Source organism: Anastrepha obliqua, chromosome 4, assembly GCF_027943255.1.
Source record: "Anastrepha obliqua isolate idAnaObli1 chromosome 4, idAnaObli1_1.0, whole genome shotgun sequence".
Classification (NCBI taxonomy): Eukaryota; Metazoa; Arthropoda; class Insecta; order Diptera; family Tephritidae; genus Anastrepha; species Anastrepha obliqua.
In genome coordinates this window covers 78,588,234-78,601,118 of record NC_072895.1, presented here as the reverse complement: position 1 = coordinate 78,601,118, position 12,885 = coordinate 78,588,234, and the positions used below count along the sequence as shown (strand labels likewise).

Here is a 12,885-nt window from a genome sequence, read left to right as displayed (position 1 = left end):
CGCGGCACCCACTTTGAACAGAGCTTTCTCATAGTCAAATGCTCATGCAATATCTCTGATATCTTTACCATGCCAGATAACTCACACAATATCACTTTTCGATTTTTCAAAACGATTTTGTGGATTTTTTTGATGTTTTCTAGCGCTACCGTCCACTGCGTTGTGCATCATCGGTGTCTCTACGACCACGTTTGAAGTCAGCAAACCATCATTTTATTGTTGTTTCTGATGGTGCGGAGTCCTCATAATACCTCTCAAGCCATTGCTTCGCTTGAACGGAATTTTCCCCCATTTTTCTGAAAATAACAAAAGTAGCGTCACTCTTAGCGCAATAACTCACGAACTAATGAGTAGAATATCATGAAATTTTAACAGCTGTCTTTTTAAGGTTAGTACTGACTGAAAAAGAGGTGCATGCAATAAAACTATTGCCATCTATGTGTTAGGTTCGGCGGATAATATCCGTTTTAGTCGAGCTTTACCTGTATTGCCTAAATAATGCAGCACTGCAGCACCAGTCGACCCGAGAACTGCGACTCATTTGTCAGAAGTATGGTATGTAATGCACGAAAATCGAATTTAAAGCGGGAATTCACTTATTCATTTTTCTTGTTGGGAAGTTTTGTAAATATACATAAGTATTATAATATCTATCAACATACATGCATAAGTTAGGTTGTTGTGTGTCAGCGCGTAGGTTGTTGCTGCTGCTGACTGGAGTGTGATTGAGTCCTGGTTGGCATCCTGTTTGTGTTGTCAAAAAATACTTTCTTTGAAATCAGAAACAGATGTTGATTGAAATGGAACAATCACTGTAGCCTACTGTTGCCTCCCACTCTATGGTGTGTATGGCCTGCGCAGGTAAAACTTATTTTTTTTTTCAATTTTAAATAATGTGTAAGTGTACATAAAATACTTATTATACAAATATACCAAAAACAGGACATTTCTTACAGTGCTTTGCAAATTATTATTTCGTAATTCGAGTCAAAAATGTCGTATGAATCTACATACACTTTGGGAACTGGACTATTGCATCTGCAGTTGTGAGGTCCATTCGCAGTAGTTATACATACATACACACATACAAAAATATCAAATATCCTTCTTGTTGATCATAGCTACGGAAGCCTTAGTATATCTATTAGTTTTGGTACAACAACAAAGTTTTCGGTAAACAGATTAGCACAAACGAAACTCTCTAGAATTATTTATTAGGTTGGGTAATGAGTACGTAGCGAGGATGGTTCCATATGTAGAAGTCCACGCAAGTTGGGAAAGTTACTGATCGTCATTCACTTGGGAGTGGCCGGGACGATTCTTCTGCATATGGTTCAAGCAGCTCACAATTCTCGGGATTAACCCAAGTATCCTCTGGGTAGCTTCTGAATACCCGTTCGGGAGTGAGCTAAAGTGAGAAGGCGAAACATTCCAGGATAGCTGGTTGTGCACTGTGTGGTTTGTGTGACTTCTTTAACCTGATGTTGGAGAGGATCGTACGAGCCGCAGAATTTAATCGCTCAGGCACAATTTTATTAGAGCGTACAATTGTTGGCGTATGCCGATGCCGACATCATCGGCCTTAACAATCGCGCTGTTAATTCTGCCTTCTCCAAACTGGATAAAGAGGCAAAGCGAATGGGTCTGGTGGTGAACGAGGGCAAAACGAAGTACCTCCTGTCATGAAACAAACAGTCGGCGCTCTCGCGTATCGACACCCACGTCACTGTTGACAGTTATGATTTCGAAGATGTAAAGGACTTCTTATACTTAGGAACCAGCATTAACACCGATAACAATGTTAGCCGTGAAATCCAACGTAGAATCTCTCTTGCCAACAAGTGCTACTTTGGACTAAGTAGGCAATTGAGTAGTAAAGTCCTCTCTCGACGAATAAAACTAACACTCCACAAGACTCTCATCATGCCCGTCCTAACGTATGGCGCAGAAGCTTGGACGATGACAACATCCGATGAAGCGACTCTTGGAGTACGATGGAGCGATGAGCTGTATGAGCTTTACGAAGATATAGACATAGCGCAGCGAATAAAGATCCAGCGGTTACGTTGGCTGAGTCATGTTGTCCGAATGGATACAAACGATCCGGCTCTGAAAGTATTCGATGCGGTACCAGCTGGTGGTAATAGAGGAAGAGGAAGGCCTCCCCTGCGTTGGAAAGATGAGGTGGAGAAGGACTTGGCTTCACTTGGTGTGTCCAATTGGCGCCGGTTAGCACGAGAAAGAAACGACTGGCGCGCTTTGTTAAACTCGGCCAAAATCGCGTAAGCGGTTATAGCGCCCATTGAGAAGAAGAATGAGTTCGTGGCGTTTTTTATTTAAACAAACAACAAAATCATATCAGTAAGTAATTGATGATTATATATTCGCCGTTGCTGTTTACAACCTCTTCCCACCTCTCGTAAAAGTTCTTGTTGCCGTTTCGCCAAAAATCGCCTTATTTGGTGTCAAAGAAGTTGTTGAGCCAGTTTTTGAGGACTTCTTTGTTATCGAAGTTAACGCCCTTCGTATGGTTTGACAGGAAGCGGAAAAGATGGTAAACGAGCTCTTGGAGTGTGACTTTGACGTGTTGTGCAACATGGGGCCTGGCGTGGTCGTGAAGGAGTATGGTTTGACCATGTAGATCAGGTATTTTCAGTGGAATAGTCTCATTCACTTTCCTTTCGCTTAAAAGTCGCCTTTTTTGAACTTTGCAAACCATTTCCGTGCTGTAGACTTGCCTCAAAACTATTAAGAAATCAAATAACTCAAAAATAAAATTAACATACATAGTTTTGAAGGGTAGAGAAAAGAAAATCTAAAAACGTTCCCCAAACCCAATAGTGATGGCATGATGATACAATAATTCACTTAATATTTTAGTTATTTTTTAACTCAACTTGTAAATACTTACATATTTTAAAACTGAGCGTCCATTATAACGGCGCAATTGTGCCCAAGGGTATGCCCAGATAACGGTTTTAGATAAACGAGATAGATAGAGACATACTCGTATATATAGGAAAATGCTCAGAATTATGAGAAGAGTCGACTTAGTCTGTCATGTCCGCCCGTCCATCTGCCCATCTGAACGAACTACAACTGAGGCTAAAATTATTATATTACAACGAAACTTGATACATATACCATATGGTACATATTAATCTTGGTCCAAACCGGAATATAATCCCGCCCACATGCAGTATAACAATGACATGATATCTCTGTTATAACTGGTGCAAATTCATTAAAATTATAATTGATGAACTTAATGGTGCAATTTTAACTTTGAAGCCCTTAACTGCGCGGTCTTTCGGTACTACTCTTTAAGAAGTGTCCCATTATAGCAATTCCACTATACATTATTTTTAATAAATCACTTGCAGCCGGAAATGTCATTGATGATTGGAAAGTAATAACAGTAAAAGTGGCAATAAGGATGATATGCGTAATTATAGACCAATTTCAAAGCTGTTCACTACTTCTAACTTATTCGAAACGATTATTAAAGAAAAATTAATATACTAATTTCTTTCCACCAGCATGGTTTTGTAAGAGGTAGGTCTACTGTTTCCAATCTAGCTGTTTTTAGTGAATATTGTATGGACTCATTTTTATATAGACTTCAAGTTGACTGCATCTACACTGATTTCTTCAAGGTTTTTGGCATTATGTCACATAGAACTCTTTTGTGTAAATGGGGATTTCTTGGCTTTCACTCGATTTTTCTTTTATGGTTAAAATCTTATCTAAGTGGAAGGAATTGTCTTGTTACATTTGAGGGTGAAACTTCTGCCCCTTTTATTGCTACTTCTGTGGTATCTGAAGGTTGTATTCTGGGTCCCCTACTATTCGTTTGATTTATGAGGCTCAGCAGATGTGCTTAGGCTCCAGACTGACCTTAATGAACTCGTTTCTTGGTGCACAAATTCATGTATATATACATATATATAATATATAATCATAATTGGCGGGTATACCCTTTTTGGGTTGCCTGCCGAGGGGCGACCGCTATTAGAAAAATGTTTTTCTTAATTTTGGTGTTTCACCGAAATTCGAACCGACGTTCTCTCTGTGAATTGCGAATGGTAGTCCCACACCGACCCATTTGGCTACGCCGGCCGAATTCATGTAGCTCTGTAAATTTTAAAAAATGTTTTCAAGTCACTTACTCTAAATCTCGTGATATTCTACAGTCGTCATATGATATCTCCAATAATGCCCTCCAATCTGTGGATGAGATCAAAGACCTTGGAGGAATTTTTGGCTCTAATCTTCATTTTCTTGTAATATCAATTATATTATCTCAAAATCATGCTTGACCTTGGGCTTTGTTAGACGCCACAGTTCAAACTTCCTCAGACCCATACACAATGAAATAATGTTTACGACGTTTGTTCGATCTAGGTTGGAATAAGCTTTATTTATTTGGAGACTTATCACCAATTTGCTATCACAAGAATAGAAAGCGTACATAAGATGTTTCTTAAATATGCTCTCAGATCTCTAAAGTTTTCTGTCCCATATCCCTATTATAGCTCCCGTTTGTTATTAATTGGATTAAAGTGGCTTGAATGCAGAAGGTCGATTCTATCGCTTTCTTTTGTGCTTAATTTAATTCGAGGTGGCATTTATTGTGCGTTTCTTTTGGAATGCATTAGCTATTGAATTATCCATTGTTATGTTTGGTTTTGCATTGTTTTATTTTCCAAAGGAAATAAGGTAGAAGAACTTGAAGGCGCACGCCACAAATAGAAGTAGCTCAGCCAAACGCCCAAAATGGGGAGAGGGGTAGATTCAATTATATAATATATTAGATGCGCAACTAAGTTCTCGCTATTTTTTGATGAAATTACAACTTTATTCTGAATAAATGGTTAAAAGTGAATCATTGAAAGTATTGTCCATCGTTGGCTACTACTTTTTCCCATCTTTCTGGTAGATCTCGTATACCGTCGCGGTGAAACTGTTCATCTTTTGAGGCTTTCCACGGATCAAGCAATTTTTTGATGTCTTTATATAAATGGAACTGCTGGTCAGCTAGACCATGTGCCATCGATTTCCCATTCCAGTGTTTCAAGGTAGGTTTTAGCCTCTCCACGTATTGCGGCCGTTACTCGCGCAGTGCTCGGCTCAATCTAATCAATTGAAGTCGATACCGATCCCCAGTGATGGTTTCGCTTGGTTTTAGCAGTTCATAATAAATAACGACCATCTTGGTTCCACCAAATACATAGCATAACCTTCGCAGCGTGAATATTCGGCCGAGGCGACGACGTAGAAGCATAACCGGGCAGTCCCCATGACTTTCTTTTCTTTGGATTGCTGTAATGAATCCATTTTTCATCACCCGTCTCGATGCGATGAAGAAAACCCTTCCTGTTTTGCCTTTTTTGCCGCTGGAGCAGTTGTTCATAGGCTTGGTTTTAGCTCATAAGGAACTCAAGTGTGTGTCGAAGCAGTTTGTTTACCATAAATATGTCTAAGCTTGGTTTATGAAGCTTAGGTTATGTTAGATTCGACTAGCACACACTGCTGGCGGCATCTATTGGCAAACAGCGGGAACTTAGTAGCGCACCTAATATATATGTATATGTATTATATTTTTTTTAAATAAATTGGTACTGCAAAAAATATGAAAAACGATTTCTCTCAGATAGGAGAAGAAGTGAAATTACGTTCTAACATTTATTGTATCATGAATGGATGCAGGAAGCTATTAGTGGGCATGTTTTTAATTAATTTGCACATTCGAAAATCTACAACAGCTTGAATTAATTCCGATCATTTTCAACTTTGCGACGCGAAATAACCCCCATTCTATTGAAATCATATGACTCGTTACGGATATTAGGATGAATGTTGGAGGATATCTGTTGGTTATATTTAAGCTCACGCTTGAGGATATGTTACGACTTGTAGAAGAATCCTTATAAATACTGGATCTTTTTTAAATTTTTTCAAAAACTGATGTGGAAAATCAATCAAAGCGGTTCAGTCATTTTATAAAAAAAAACTATTTTGTAGTTTGAAAATACACAAAGAAAATATAAAAAAAATTATTTCAGTATTAAAAATTGTATTTGTTAAATTTTTTGTATAATTCTCGTCGCAAAGAATCATTCACATTAATCCCTTTTGTATTGATTTCTTTTTGTAGGTCGTGGTGTGCTTTATTTTGAAAATTTAATTATTTAATTCTTCCATTAATTCCATTACAGAAATGTCTTTAGAAAATTTTGAGGGTCTAACCGATGTTGAGCTTCGCCGCAAGTTGCAGGAATACGGTTTCCCGAATATCCCCATAACGGAAACAAGTCGGGGTTTTTTAGTGAAAAAACTTAAAAACCATATAAAAAATCTAAAAAGTCGGAAACACTCAACAAATGTGTGTGTATCTCTACGGGCCAAGCAGGAGCAGGAAAACTTGCTTACACGAGCCAACGACTGGAGTGAGCACAACATGGAGAAAAATACGCGGGAGGTTAGCAATTCCCTAAAACTCAATCGGTTGGAACAAACCGCCACCATTGACAGCGTCGCGCAAAGCGCCGATGAAATATATCAACCAGCGCAGAATATACGAATTCGTAACCAAACTACAAACCAACTGCTTTCCATGTCAAGTGACAACAACTCAAATGGGTATTTCGGTATGATTTTCAAAGTCTGTGGCTTGCAAGAGATTTACACAAACAGTGTGTGGTGGAGCTTTACACTATTTTTATGCGTCATCACATTTATCTATATGATGAAAACCAACAATCAGTGGAAGCACTTTAATGAAGATGACATGCATTATGTAACCTGTGAGAGACTTCATCCAGTGAATCCTTTGTTGCGACCGCCATTGGTGTGTATCGATAAAGCGCGTCTAGAGCCAGCGTTGGCGATTGTGCGCAATTTGATGGAGCAGTTACGTATTCGCTCCGAGCGTCATTTTTGTTACGATCACGCACAACCAGAAGCTATGAGTGTGACCGAATTTACCCGATCACTGCTCGAAGAGGGTAGCACAGTCGATATGCGCAGCGTTAGAGATGCACAATATCTAATCACCTGCAATCCGCAATGGAATATTGATATGGTGGACCAAAGAGGCGTTCCAGCCATTTTCAACGGAGTTGACAAGATACTCTCCAACAGGAATACATTTTTTGTTCTGAAACAGCTGCATCTGCCTTTACCTTGTTCTCTATTGCTTAAGGCGCGTAGGTTTATAAGTTTTGTTGGACACGTGGCCCTGCTGATGTGTGTGCTTATATTGATCTTCCTTTCTTATTTGTATGTGCATCGAATTCAGGTGCAACGCCTAAGGGCTGTACAAAATTTACTTAACAATATTATTCGTGAGCTACGGCAGCGTGCGATTGAGAGTGACAGTCCTGATGAACGCGAAGTGGTTGTGAATCATCTGCGCGATCAGCTGATACCTATGAGTAATCGAGAATGTGAGCTGAAGTTTTGGAATGAGGCCTTGGAAAAGTTGGAAGCAAATAATAGTTGTGTCCGATTTGACGTGAAGATACGTGATGGAGAGGAGTTGCGCACTATACGATGGATGGACAATAACACACAATTAATAGCTGAGGGTTTGAACACAGCCAGCGGTAGTACGAGTGAAGTAGAAACCAACTGTTGAGTTTAGAATTGTTGAGTGATATGCAATTATTGTGTTCGAAGATTCGTTATAAGCTGTATAACAATAAAGGTTTACTTGTATCTTGGCAACCGTATTTGGCAACCGTTCACAGGTTTTTGATTCGAAATGCGCGACAAGCTTTCCTATGACAGAAATGCACTCAGATGTGAGAAAAAACGTTTTCTGTCAATTAGTGTTTCATGCTCACAACCGGTTTCAAACCCAGGCTATACCGAATGATAATCACGCACCAACTCATGCGGTTATGGCAGCCGGCAGAGTAAATGTTGCCAAACGCGGCCTTAAGTGTTTTGGTTTTGCGTGTTTCTCCCCATTGATTGACACTGCGAGGCGTAGGATCAGTAATTCAATAAGCTTCACAAAACAGTAAATCACAAGTAGCTTTTAAATCCTACTCCCCCATACAATATCTGGCCAACACTATGGATTAATTTAGTTAGTCAATGAGAGAGCTTTTAATTAAACTTTTAAGTCGCCGAGTTTTATCTGAATTTGACTATTTGGTTTTTCTTATGCTAACGTACGAGTATTCTATAGAATACAAATAGCAAATCTTCGTCTACCAGCCTTTCGAAATAGCAAATGGTGACTAAAATAAATAAATAATTGCATATTCAAAGTAGAGATGATTCAAGAGTTGAAAAATGGACTCGTTACTCCTAAACGAAAACGTACCGAAAATGTACCGCTAGGCGGGGGTGTTATTTGAATCAAATTGTGCTTCATGCTTAATATTCTGAAAAGGCGCTGTTATCTAAAATGAGACAATTCCTTAATAGCCATGGCGTTATAGCCAGTACATCAATTTGGATTTCGTGACAAACATGGATCTATGGAACAGGTTAATCGCATTGCCAGTGAAATAAGAAAGGCAATCGAGCAAACAGCTGGTCAATCTTCCTCGACATTGCACAAGCATTTGACATGGTTTGACGCGAAACCATCTTCAAGTCGTATCTCTCTGATAGACGATCTATGGCAAGAGTAAACGGTCTTATTGCCACAGGGAAGCACTTTTAGTCTAACGTTAAACCTATAAGTAAAATTGTGTCAACTTCAACATTCACGGATGATACCGCAATTAAATACTGAAACAAAAGCAGAACAGAGGCATCGAAAGTCTTAGAAAAGTACTCCTTAAAGCTTGTTGAGGAGTAGATGGGGAACTAGTGAACTGAAGTAAATGGACGAAAATGTAAATACGTGATATGTACCCTCGAGACAAACACGTTAGCTGCTATTTTGAATAACGTACACAGATAACAACGTTTTGCTCCTTGGTATGCACTTGGACAGACACATTCTTGAAAACTTCAAGCTTATATTCCTTAATGAACTGGGAGTATACAATAAAACTAGACTACAAAGTGCTTTATACAGTTCCATTATATGGTAGAGCCAATATGGATGCGTGGTGTACAGCTTTGAGGCATTCAGGGCACGTGCTCAACCAACATCGATTTATAAAAAGAGTACAATCCAAGGTACTAAGAACTATATCAGAGATATAGAGATCTTAAAATACCGATTGTGGATGATGAAATTAGCAGAGAAAAATATCTTGAAAAATTGCAGACCCCTCTGACCCATCTTGTTACCGCTTTTGCAAGATGAAAACCAGCTCACCAAATCGGCTGACAAGTAGTCAAATTGTGCTCAAAAACTTACTGTTGGCCTTAATTCTACTTCTAAGCGATCCAGTAAATAAAACCGTGTATGTATTTGGCGGCCGCCGTAGCCGAATGGGTTGGTGCGCCGACTGCGATTCGGAAGTGCTAAAGTCGCTTAACCTCTACAACGGAGAAACTCGGATATTAGCTCGAACATAACGATTTTTTATTCCGCACTGTTTGACTTTATAGATGCTTTATTCTTAATTTATACAATAGATTGTAGAATTTTTTTTTTTCAAAAATAAGTTCTTTAAAAAAAGTAATAGTCCGTTTCATCTAATTGCATGAGTTTAGTGATGATTCTCACATCTGACTTTGGGAGTAAATAAAATTAGCTCCTTTCGACTCACCAACCATAGAGAATAAAACAAAGTAATTAACCTGAATTGGACAAATTGTAATGTAATTTCATTGTATTCCAAAGCATACCGCCAAAAAGTATGCAACATAATAATACTTATCTTTGCAAACACGAACCTAAGTATGCCGCGAGAGAGCTGAGCGGCTATAAAGAAAATACAGTCGAAATTCGTTAATTCAAACCTGCGATATTTTGAACCTCTCATTAATTCAAAGTTATCATGAATCCCCTACAAAATCTCTTTATAAAGGGTGGTTAAATTTCAAGGGCCGATGTTGTATGTGAACCACACCTAAACGTCAAGTTTTTTCTGTATTTCATTTGACATTTTTCAATCTCAGACTAACTCAATTTAAACCAAGGAAAGATACATAATCGAGCAATGCGTTAAAATTATTCAGGCTTATTATGAAAATGTGCGTTCAAATCAAAATGCATATCGCGCACTTCGTGAAGAAAATAATCTTCAATGATGAGGCACATTTTCACCTCAGTGGAGTCGTCAGTAAGCTCAATTGCGCATTTGAGCGAATGATAATCCAAGAGTGATTGCCGAAAGACCAATGCACCCAAAAAGAGTGACTGTTTGGTGCGGTTTATGGGCCGGTGGCATCATTGGGCCGTATTTTTTTCCAAAATGAAACCGGTCAGGCAGTTACTGTGAATAGTGTTCGCTATCGTGAGATGATAATGAACTTTTTATGGCCCCAATTGGAAGATATGGATGTGAACGATATGTGGTTTCAACAGGAATTGTGCCACTTGTCACACAGCTAACGAAACAGTGGGTATTTTGCGCGAAAAATTTGATGGCCGAATAATCTCACGTCGCGGCGATGTCAATTGGCCACCAAGATCATGTGATTTGACACCGTGGGGCTTCTTTTTTTGGGGTTATTGGAAAGAAAAGGTGTACGTCGATAAGCCAGTAACAATTCACGAGCTAAAGGATGAGATAATTCGGAACATTAACGGCGTAGAACCTCAGTTATGCCTCAGCGTCATCGAAAATTTGGACCATCGGACGGAGGTGTGTCGCCGAGGCCATGGCAGCCATTTGGTCGATATTTTTTTCTATGCGTAATTGAGCCATACCAATATTATCATAATAAAGAGAAATGAAAATAATTTCCTAAAAAAGAGAGGCCGATTGTGCTCTTTGTCGATCGTTCAAGCAAGGTAACGACGCATGAGCAAGATAACGACGAATGAGCAAGATAACGACACATTTTTTCGTGCGTGCAGCCGGCTAAATCGAATTATAAGACGTTATCACGTCAAAAATTGTATTTTATTCAAAATCAACACCGGGCCTTGAAGTTAAACCACCCTTTACATACATTTTTATGCACTCGGTAATTCGAACGAAAAAATCATTGCTACGACGCGGTAACTCGAATCCATATGGGAAAACAGTGGACAATTCAAATTTGCAGAGTTTCTTGGTGTGTTAGTAAGAACTTTGAATTTTGGGACTCTCCTGAAAATACCTTTACTATGTGGTTTCGTGTTACGCATAAAACATAGGCACATTTTAACGCACGCTTCCGCACGAATCACTTCGTTGGTATACAATGCGCAAATAATTATGGATGATGAAAAACCATCAATGGCACCAGTAGTTGACATCAGCGGGGTGAGTTTTTCCGACTATGTTCAAGTAGATGAAGATGTTGCCGTCTCAGGATCACTAACCGATGGCGAAATTTCATCGGCGACAGATACGAATGAAAAGAGCAACGATGAAGATGAAGGCGATACATCAGAACCTTTGGCAGAGGTGTCAGTTAAGGTAGCAAGAGCCTCATTCGATAACTTACACAGCTTTTGTCTACAAAACGAAACTGATGATGATGATTGAAAAGTCTCAGTAGCAGCAATGTGATTTGAAGCAAATCCGTATAAATGAGGTATTTCCAAAGATTAATTAATTCATATTACGAATATGTAAATATGTTGGCGGCCGCCGTAGCCAAATGGGTTGGTGCTTGACTACCATTCGGAATTCACAGAGAGAACGTTGGTTCGAATCTCGGTGAAAACACCAAAATTAAGAAAAACATTTTTCTAAGAGCGGTCGCCCCTCGGCAGGCAATGGAAAACCTCCGAGTGTATTTCTGCCATGAAAAAGCTCCTCAGAAAAATATCTGCCGTTTAGAGTTGGCTTGAAACTATAGGTCCCTCCATTTGTGGAACAACATCAAGGCGCACACCACAAATAGGAGGAGGAGCTCGGCCAAACACTCAAAAAGGGTGTACGCGCCAATTACATATGAATATGTAAAACATTAGCAGTAAAATAAAAACACCTGATAATTCGAAGCTTTATTTATTTTCTCTCAAAAATTTAGAACCATTTAATATTTCAAGAGTCCCTCGAATTTCGAATTAACGAGAGTCGACTGTAGCTTGAACGTTGCTAAACTTTTGTTACCTTCGTATACAAATTTTTCGCTTAATTAATAATATATTAATATTTGTTAATGAAATATTAATTAAATTTAGCATAAATGCGTTAGAGAACAATCGATCTATTGTCATAAATTTCATTGTGCTTTGTCGTTGCAAAATACTCCTAAGCATTAATAATTAACTTTTTAATCCCCACCGTTTGGAAATTACTTGTAAGCCAATGTCGCCACTATAGAAAAAATTTGAACAAAGCCACATCAGTTGTAGTATTTGAAAATAAACACAAATGTACACTTGCAAATGCGAACTTCAACTCCAAATCACCTTCAGCAGTGCACTAACAAGCAAATTTGCTACCTGAGTACCTCTTGTGTTCATGTCTTGTTTCTGGTTTGGTGGTTTTTGGCACTTGAGTGAATATTCAAAAGTTTATCCGAGAATGAGGCTCTCAAATATACTCCCCGCTCCTCTGCGGCCGCACAATCTTTTGGAGCCGCATCGTCCTCCCGCCTGTCATTTCATTTTCTGTTTTACATGCATTTATCGTATGTTATCGCCCGAAGCAAGGGAATATAAACGGTATGAAAAGCAGTCATACCTGTACAACAGACTGAAAAACCGAAAGCTGGCAGACACGATTAAAGGACTGATATGAGAATAAGCAGTTTTGTTGTATGAATGGGAGCGCCCAAAAACGTAGTTATGTGTGTGTGAAGGTGCATATAGTTTACAAACGTTGTTGTCGAACTGTTGTTGACGTCCCTGTTGGCGCTTCTGTC

At 39.0% G+C, this 12,885-nt stretch overlaps 1 protein-coding gene across 2 annotated transcripts; it reads left to right on the top strand.

Moving 5' to 3' along the window:
* Positions 1-6,004: 6,004 nt before the first annotated feature.
* Positions 6,005-7,728, top strand: LOC129246221 (inner nuclear membrane protein Man1-like). Of its 2 annotated transcripts, none has more exons than XM_054884857.1 (2): positions 6,005-6,153; positions 6,219-7,728. In XM_054884857.1, the coding sequence occupies exon 2, from the start codon at positions 6,221-6,223 to the stop codon at positions 7,637-7,639; it is 1,419 nt and encodes a 472-aa protein (XP_054740832.1). In that variant the 5' UTR covers positions 6,005-6,153; positions 6,219-6,220; the 3' UTR covers positions 7,640-7,728. The 2 variants fall into 2 exon arrangements, with proteins under 2 accessions (XP_054740832.1, XP_054740833.1); XM_054884858.1 differs by having other exon boundaries at positions 6,060-6,076.
* Positions 7,729-12,885: the final 5,157 nt, after the last annotated feature.